Source organism: Coregonus lavaretus (assembly GCF_964263955.1).
Source record: "Coregonus lavaretus genome assembly, contig: HAP1_SCAFFOLD_2033, whole genome shotgun sequence".
Taxonomy (NCBI): Eukaryota; Metazoa; Chordata; class Actinopteri; order Salmoniformes; family Salmonidae; genus Coregonus; species Coregonus lavaretus.
This window is the reverse complement of record NW_028166610.1, coordinates 64,821-74,887: the sequence shown is the minus strand read 5'-3', so window position 1 is coordinate 74,887 and position 10,067 is coordinate 64,821. Positions and strand designations below refer to the sequence as shown.

General features: G+C 42.7%; 1 protein-coding gene across 1 annotated transcript in view; it reads right to left on the bottom strand.

Annotated features, from left to right (window-relative positions):
• Window positions 1-940: 940 nt before the first annotated feature.
• LOC311114521 (uncharacterized protein) overlaps window positions 941-10,067 on the bottom strand; it is a gene marked incomplete at its 3' end in the record, with an annotated part of 29,124 nt that continues 19,997 nt past the window's right edge. Inside the window, exon 4 of the mRNA XM_084189771.1 lies at window positions 941-1,261. Coding sequence (XP_084045897.1) covers window positions 941-1,261 — 321 coding nt within the window. The remainder of the gene's footprint in view (window positions 1,262-10,067) is intronic.

The window sequence follows — 10,067 nt, the reverse complement described above, 5'->3', positions numbered from 1 at the left end:
TTAACAGTTTCAACATTTCTACATGCCGTGTTGCATCATTCAAGTGTGTTAACTTCTGTGCAGCATGAGTGGGGAGCTAACAAGATGCAGCCCAGACTCCCACTGCAGGCTAAGTGCAGCAGGCACGGTGCGCTCGCGCTATAAGGTGGACATCAGCTGCGCTGATAGACAGACTTGATCCATGAGACACATTTGACAGAAGTACCAGAAGTTAAATAAATTCTAGTACCGAACCGTTTTTCATGTTCTAGTATTAAAAGAGCACAGAAGAGTCGGTATACCATGCAACACTATTAGGCAGCCCGCCCAATACTTTTCTATGCAGAAAAAACCCTGCAGACAAACTTTACTGACAGAAACTAAGAATGAGTTGAAATCTTTAGAGTTGTCTTCAGGGTGTTTAAATCAGATCAAATCTCTCGCTCTCTCACACACACACACACACACACGCCAGCTGTGTTTCCTCTCCGCCCCTCCACAGTGGCTGCCTGCTGTAATTTACTCTCTCTATTTAGAATCCCAGGCCAGGTAGAGCACATTCAAAACAAACAACGAACAAAACAACAGATCCTCCCACAGCAGCGGTGCACACAGCCCTGCAGGTGAACTAGACTGCAGTCTGAAGCACGGCGCGGTACACAGCAAACCCAAGGGAACAGGCAGAGGTAACAACAATGGAACACACTAAACATGCAACAACGGAACACACTAAAGGAGAATGCAAAGTGGCAGACTAATCAAAATACGGAGAAAACACCATCATCAATATAAGATCGGAATCCAAAAAAAGCTCCACTAAATACAATACATAATCATAGAGAAAGCAAGTTGGACTCTGGACTGTTGACTGTGTTCAAGGTCTAGCCTCAGGGCACAAGGGTTGTGGACCATTCCTAGAGGTCAAAAGGTCACAAAGGAAAAGCTCAAAGTAAATGCTAACCTGTGTGCGATGCACCAGAGAATATCTGACTCGAGTCAGGTTCGGGGCGTCCTGGTACAGTTGCAAGGGTCCCGGGGGGCAGCGGCTGACCCCTCTTCAGCAGCTGCTTGTGCTCTTGCTGGCGAAAGCGTGGAGGGATCTCTCTTGGCGGGTAACGCTGTTGGGCGGGCGAGGGCTGGGACTGCTGCTGGGCACTGGAGGGGGTGCGCTTGCCATTACTGCCACTGCTGCTGGTGGTGGTGAGGGGGGGCACAGACGGGGTGACACTGGGGTTGGCGGGGGGAGGAGGAGGGGTGGGGCCGAGCTTGGCTGAGTCTGTCACTGTGGAGGGGAGAGAGAGGAGGCAGGAGGTTAGGGCACCAGGCAGAAGCAGATGTTTTGATTTATTCGACACGCACATTAACACATCTATATGCTTAACAGTCTATTGATGATACCGAGCCATCATCAGCTCCCCATCCCTCGATCTTAACCATAGCCATTAGTAGGCTTAAGGGAAAGCCCACCAACTGATCTTAGATCAGTGTTTATAAGGGCAACCTCATCCTAACCCTGGAAAAAGAGGCCAGTTTTAGAGCTACTCTTCCCTCTGTAACACCCCCATCCGTCTTCCTTACCTAGCCGTGACTTGTCCTTTCCTCCATTTACATTCCACCCTGACCATCTATGTCTACGTTTCCAGCCCCTATGACAAACTCCAGTCACCCACTTCCTCAGTCTTGCATTAGCATAAACCAGCTAGCACTGTTTAGCATGATATACTAGCTAAGTACTCAACTCATTAATTTCCTCAGCTCAATAATAGCTAGCAAGCACCATTAAGCATGCTAGCTAAGTACTATATTCATTTATTGCCTCAACTGTATTAGCTGTTTAGCAGCCTAGCATGCTAAGTACTGTAGTCATTAATTTCCGGGCACAATATTAGCAGTTTTGGAGGCTAGCATCTTAAGTATTAGCAACAGAGGGGAAGTGCTCAAAAGGTCAGGGCTCAATCCGTAGAGAGGAGAGGCCAAGTAGCAAGAGGATACGCTTTGGAACGACAGGCAACACACCAGGTGCATTATGGGAAAGAGATGTATTCTGGTCATAATCTCTGTACAAAGCAAAGAGCCTACTGCTGCTCTGCCATTTAATCAATTAAATGCATGATCATTGAAATGCATCATCATTTTTACCATGCTAGTAAATTATGATTTTATTTTCTGGCACTACAAAGGTCCACCTGAAACGGACACACGTATGGAGCAGAGCGCTAACCTATTATACCAAGTAAAAGAGAGGCTGTAAGTCGCTCTGGATAAGAGCATCTGCTCAATTACCAATATGTAAATGTATGTGTAAGTGTATTGAGTAGAAAACATGGTGAGGGTTAAAAAACATTGACCTACTAAAAGTCAAAGGGTTAAAAATACAGCAAAACAAGCTGACTATACCACTCTGACAAATTCCTTAGAAACAGCTTATTGATTCATTGTTTATGATAGTTTTTTTGTTCCACTGTTTTATTGTTATTCTGCCCCCCAAAAAAATATCAACAAAATTGTGATTTAAATAAAAAAAAGACATGTCTTAACTTGGGAAAAGAGGAATGCTCACATACACACATTGACAGCAGTGGGATGTAGCCTAAACACAGACATGCCAGCTAAATCACACAGCCAGAGGGAGCAAGAGAGAAAGATCTGGCATGGCAACACTAGTAAAAACAGCTGGCTCTAGCCACACAGACCGGAAGCCAAACAAACCAGCGTGAGATTGTGATGTGTTTTACAGTACGAGAGAATCAAAGTGAGAGACCGGCAACAATCCTGTTACAAAATATTCTCACATAGTAAATAGCTCATTACAAACTGGGTGGTTCGAGCCCTGAATGCTGATTGGCTGGGTATGACAAAACATTTATTTTTACTGCTCTAATTACGTTGGTAACCAGTTTATAATAGCAATAAGGCACCTTGGGTGGTTGAGGTATTGCGTTGTGCCTAAGAACAGCCCTAAGCCATGGTATATTGGCCATATACCACACCCCCTCAGTCCTTATTGCTTAAGTAACCCACAGAAAATCATGTGTGGGTTCTGCGTATGACGCTGTATGGGAACGGTGCTGCTCCATTGACCGAGGTCTAATGTTTGTGCAGTGAACGGTGAACAGCTCACACACACATTTGCATAGCAGGCACTTGCACACACACACAGTTATGTAACCGGGAGGCCCACAGTAAGGGGGAAGAGGACAGAATGGTGTCATCCAAAAACATTGATTTAACCTTTATTTTAACAGGGAGTCATGCTGAGACCAAGGTCTCTTATAAAGAAGGGTAATTACAAAAATATACACATTAATACAATATGAAAAGCAAAGCAGAGATACAAAACACAGTCATAGAAAACAAACACATTCTACATTAAAAAGGTCCTCAATAAGCCATCTGAAATGCCATAGAGGCACCAATTCATCCAATTTTAGAGATTATTGCAAAAAAACTAAAACCAGATTTACTTAACTCTGTAGAGACTAAGGAATTTCCAGAGCTCGCCATCCCCGAGACCCCATTTTTTTTGCCAGAGATTCTGGCGACACCACCCCACCCCAAATCGAATGACAAAAAAAATAAAAAAGATTCACATCCACAAATAACCTTCAATTCATCAAATGTTCATCTCTTATCAAAGAACCAATAAATAAATTTACTCAATGATATTGTATTTTTCAAATAATCTTTCTCAAATATGTTTGTATTAGGGATGTTAGCGGTTAATCGGTTAACCGCTGAAAATACATTTGACCGGTCTTGCTTATCGGTCTATAGATTAATTTGCATAATCTTGTAGAATTAAATTGGCTCGTGTGTATTTTTGTTGGTTGTCATGTATTTTATTTAACACCTAGTTTAAGGAGCGGAACAGCCTACCACCTGTCAGACAGCGCAATAGTAGCTCCTCAAAAAGCCGGTGTAGGCTACTGGAGTGAAATCGGATGCCTAGGCTATAGCCTGCCTACCGTTGACTATCAGCACTTCACCCACCACTTTGTAATGTGAGCTAGAAACCTGAACATTTCACTTTACTTCAAATAATCAGGCATGTCTTACCTTACTTCAAAGTAGCCTTGCAAAAATCCATCCATAGAAACGTGGAGGCAATTATTTTATAAAGACTTCCTCATGCCATTAACCAGCATTTATCTCCTTTTTATTGGTTTTCATATTAACTTTTTTCATTGTCCAGAAGGCAACGGCACAATCCTAGTCATGTTAGCAACCCATCATAGTAGTTGCTATTAGATTCCACCTTTAAGTTTCTGAGATTTTCATCTCTCTCACATATGGAACTGCTCACATTAGGTGCGCTGTTTAGAATTGTTTTTTCCGCGAATTGCATTTTGGCAAATGTTTGAAAATGAAGTTTTATTAGCTGCTTCATTACATGAGTTGCATGTTCAATAATAGGCTATAGTCTTTTGACTGTAAGACGATAGGCTTGCTATTGTTGCATGTTTCCATTAAGCTCTTAATGAAAAATGTCCGGTCCTTGTATGCATGCATAGTATCAGAGAGGAAGAGGCAAAGCGAGAGGTTTCACTCTCACCAAAATCTGTCCAAAATAAGTCCAATGTGGGCTATGGGCTTATTTTGGGCCTAAGCTTGTCGCCTGCCTTCCCGTCATGGGACGACTCCCATTGTTAAGGCGGAAACATAAGCATCTCGTCATTATACAGTGGGGAAAAAAATTATTTAGTCAGCCACCAATTGTGCAAGTTCTCCCACTTAAAAAGATGAGAGAGGCCTGTAATTTTCATCATAGGTACACGTCAACTATGACAGACAAATTGAGGAAAAAAAATCCAGAAAATCACATTGTAGGATTTTTAATGAATTTATTTGCAAATTATGGTGGAAAATAAGTATTTGGTCACCTACAAACAAGCAAGATTTCTGGCTCTCACAGACCTGTAACTTCTTCTTTAAGAGGCTCCTCTGTCCTCCACTCGTTACCTGTATTAATGGCACCTGTTTGAACTTGTTATCAGTATAAAAGACACCTGTCCACAACCTCAAACAGTCACACTCCAAACTCCACTATGGCCAAGACCAAAGAGCTGTCAAAGGACACCAGAAACAAAATTGTAGACCTGCACCAGGCTGGGAAGACTGAATCTGCAATAGGTAAGCAGCTTGGTTTGAAGAAATCAACTGTGGGAGCAATTATTAGGAAATGGAAGACATACAAGACCACTGATAATCTCCCTCAATCTGGGGCTCCACGCAAGATCTCACCCCGTGGGGTCAAAATGATCACAAGAACGGTGAGCAAAAATCCCAGAACCACACGGGGGGACCTAGTGAATGACCTGCAGAGAGCTGGGACCAAAGTAACAAAGCCTACCATCAGTAACACACTACGCCGCCAGGGACTCAAATCCTGCAGTGCCAGACGTGTCCCCCTGCTTAAGCCAGTACATGTCCAGGCCCGTCTGAAGTTTGCTAGAGTGCATTTGGATGATCCAGAAGAGGATTGGGAGAATGTCATATGGTCAGATGAAACCAAAATATAACTTTTTGGTAAAAACTCAACTCGTCGTGTTTGGAGGACAAAGAATGCTGAGTTGCATCCAAAGAACACCATACCTACTGTGAAGCATGGGGGTGGAAACATCATGCTTTGGGGCTGTTTTTCTGCAAAGGGACCAGGACGACTGATCCGTGTAAAGGAAAGAATGAATGGGGCCATGTATCGTGAGATTTTGAGTGAAAACCTCCTTCCATCAGCAAGGGCATTGAAGATGAAACGTGGCTGGGTCTTTCAGCATGACAATGATCCCAAACACACCGCCCGGGCAACGAAGGAGTGGCTTCGTAAGAAGCATTTCAAGGTCCTGGAGTGGCCTAGCCAGTCTCCAGATCTCAACCCCATAGAAAATCTTTGGAGGGAGTTGAAAGTCCGTGTTGCCCAGCGACAGCCCCAAAACATCACTGCTCTAGAGGAGATCTGCATGGAGGAATGGGCCAAAATACCAGCAACAGTGTGTGAAAACCTTGTGAAGACTTACAGAAAACGTTTGACCTGTGTCATTGCCAATAAAGGGTATATAACAAAGTATTGAGAAACTTTTGTTATTGACCAAATACTTATTTTCCACCATAATTTGCAAATAAATTCATTAAAAATCCTACAATGTGATTTTCTGGAGAAAAAAATTCTCATTTTGTCTGTCATAGTTGACGTGTACCTATGATGAAAATTACAGGCCTCTCTCATCTTTTTAAGTGGGAGAACTTGCACAATTGGTGGCTGACTAAATACTTTTTTTCCCCACTGTATACAGATCTCTGATAGTATTTTCTGTTGGTCATGTCATTTTACGGTTTGAAAAAATGTAATCGTTTGTTGACCGGTTAATGAGGGACAGTTAGACGGCAGCAAAATTTACCGAAATTTGCATCCTTTGTATATTTGTCCCATACAATAATCTCCACTCTTAATTTGTTGTTTCCCAAAAAAAAATTATGTTTTGGGTGACCCCACTGCAATTCCCCCGTGACCGCACTAGCGCTCACGACTCCGACTTTGAATACCACTGATCTAGGAGACTTCAGAGGGCCAAACTAAGCCTACTTTCTGATATAGAATGCAGTGATATGTACTGAACCTGTCGCCCGTAATAAAGCGTAGTGCGCTGTGATAAACTGCATCTAATGGTTTCAGTGTATCGCCGTGTTCTAGAATGATCTGCTTTCTACTATTGGACCTCATTTCTATAGAAGCCCATTTTTATTCTCAACTTCTCCTCCCTACCCCTAATTCTCCCTGCTGCTGATTCACAGAGGGGATATTCCTGTTAAAACTGGGAGTATTCTACGTCCCGCCTTTAAATAGAACAACAGTATTAGAGTGATGGCCGTCTCTCTGACGTAGAGGCTTCTGGAAGCACTGGGGACGGATGGAGTGAGGGGAGAGGCGGGGCTAACAGTCTGTTCTCTGGCTACACCAATCACAACACAGTGCAGATAATAGTGTGTGTGTCACATAGTCCCACTCCCCGAGTCTCTCTCTCTCCACTGTATGTGCTATAGTCACGGAGTCTCACTGGCTGAATTCAGCTCTCCCTCTAATCCACTTACAATTAGAGCACTATTCTTCCTCTAACCCCCCCCCCCCCCCCCCCCTTTACACACACAAATACAAAGAATGCAGATTATCCCCGATCCACCCCCTCTTTCATTGGGTTTATTTTAACACCGGTGATTGCTGCATCAAATAAACAGAGTTTGCATGATGTGTGTGTGATGAAACGCTGGCTTAAGGGTGATGGAGAGGTGTCATTTGATTCCCAGGGTTGAGAGGAGAATCATCTGGTGTTAATCAGGGTGGATTTGTGCAATGGCCTCTGTTCGCTGTTGCCGACTGAACGTTGCTGTGTTCAGATCAGCTCAATGCTACACCACTGTGATGACATGAAGATATCATGAAAGAGAGAGACAAGCTGCAGTCATTCAGCACTCAGTGATTGATTTGATTAAACATACACAACAGACAAAACCGCTGCAGTCCTCAAGACTACTCAACCTAACACTACTCAACCCAACCCAACCCTACTTAATGCTATGCCACTGAGGATAGGTTGTCAGAATGAGCGAGACGGGGTGCATGTCGTTCAGCCCTAAATATGATTTGATCAAACAGACAAACAAAATAAACACAGACAGCGTCCATGAGGTGTGGTTAAGCGAGAGAGAAAACCCGCCAATGTGCTCATCTGAAAGATGAATACAGTGAAAGAGATGGAGAGAGAGAAAAAATAGAGATTACACAGTTCTAAGCTGTGTGACGAGCCTGTTTGGTAAGAGAGACATTCCTCAGCTGGAGTGCGCAGTGTGGATTCCCAGTTCATCAAAGATACACATGAAACTATGGCCCTGGGCCCCTACAGCCTCACGCAGAGGAAGGGAATGGGATCCCATTTTACACTTTAAAGAGCCCTTCATTTTCTGATGGAATAGACGATCACACACCCCCACCCACCCCAGAGGTCGCGTTAGAGTTCAGAAATATGCATTTTCAAAACACAGACAATCAAAAAAATCTCTGTTTCAAACCATTTCACCTGCATTTTATTTTGAAAGTCAGTGTTTTTTTGCTTCAATAGCGATCAGGGTGGTGCAACTATAGTTTTCCTTTACAGAAAATACATTAGTGCAACACATTCGGCAGAAAATAGCTTCATTTTCATCAGATGACAGAAGTGTAACGCTAGTTGGCTAGTAGACACACAAGTAAATGAGCTTACAATGAAAAAGCAAGGTATTTTTTGCAAAAACAATGCATGGCCATCATATTTATAATGTTTATCATAGAAAGAATGTATCCAGCTACATCTCCTAATGTTTTGATTGAAGTTAATCTTGCATTTTACTGGAGAAAAGTAGACTGGCTACACCAACAATAAAGTACAGGAGAAAAGTAGCTCCACATCAGTCAGAGCACTGTCTGCTGATAGAATGCCTGTTGGTGAATTCTCATCCGAATTGAGACGTGCAACTGAAGCACAAAATTAGTCTGATGCCGAGCAGAAATGACAATAAGGTACACTTTAGATCTGCGTTTACAAAATGCAGCAAGATATTTCTTATGCGTTTTATATATTATATTCTGCGTTAACGCGACCCCTGACACACAGACTCTTTCTCAGGTGAAAACCAAAAGGAGGCCAAATGTCTGAAGTTTGAGGTGCCCTTAATCTGTCTCAGTGTCTGTGTGTGTTCGCACTGTGCAGACTGCTTTCCACTCATCAAACATGGCCAAACACAAACACACTCGAGACACACACACACAATTATAGGCTTTTCCATAGCTTAGTCTTTAAATCGGCCAGAGAGACGAACTGAATGGAGAGCTTCCATACCAGAGGCCTCGACAACATGTCACACTGCTCTAAACAGGCTACTATTGCCCAATGTTTGGGGGGAAACATATATGCCTTAGCTTTGGGTAGGTGGGAGAGATTAATTAGTAGGTCTTCTCTGTTATAATGGGCTGTATTCAGGAGGGAAAGTGTTCAGCCCCATTTCACAGCAGTGGCAGGTCTTGGAAAGCAAGTCACTACAAGTGTTTACTTGAATAATGTGGCATATAGGGTTCAGGGATGGTGTGGATGTAAAAATAGAATGCAGCCTTCAGAAAGGATGGGATATGTCATGGTTTTACCAAGATGGCAGCGTGCAATAGAGCTCAATACATTACTGCATAGCTTCACAATGCAGACCAGTGAATGACAGTCAATGTCGGCTAGAAAAACATCTGTTGCTTACAGGTAACTTCAGTCATATAGATACCAGGCTTAATCAGAACCAGATCAGCTAGTGAATTAATACAATTTAACACTGTAATGTTAAGTTTGTCATGGAAGAATACTGTATATAGATACTGATCTGAAAATAAGATCAGATGAGAGACGATGTTAAAGTAGAGCATGTGTGCATTTACACGCGTGTATCCGTTCATGTTTGTGTGTGGAGTGTGTGTCTCCCTTAGGGTCTCTGAAGGGTTCCTGTCGGTCTCCCCCTCCTCTCCTCAGCGTGTTGAGCTGAGCTGCCATACTGAGCGGAGGGCCTCAGAGGGGACGTGGAGATGATAGGGCTTAATTAACACTGATTAAATATGGGGCTGTAGTTTCAAGGAACAGCTCTCTCCCAGGTCTCCTGATAACTCATATAGAGGTCTGAAAGGCAGGACAACTCAACTGTGCTTAACACTTCGCTCTGACTACTGTATATTGAAATGGAAATATACTTTTATTCAACAATTTAAAACATTTTAAAGATGCACTATGCAGATATCGCTCCACAATTTCCTGGTTGCTAAAATTCTAATAGTTCGCCTAATTTCAGTTTATGTGAGAAAACAAGCAATTATAGTGTAGAGACTCATTGTACCATTTCAAACGGTGTGAAATACATTTTCCATAACCCAAAATATTGTATTTTCAGCTGTTTGAAGCTGGTGTACAAAACCGAAAGTAAAATACGCAAAAACTAAACATAAGAACGGGAAGTATAGAAATAGCGCAGAACAGATCTATCGCTTCTTAAACTTGCTTTCAATGAGAATGACAGATCTATAACAC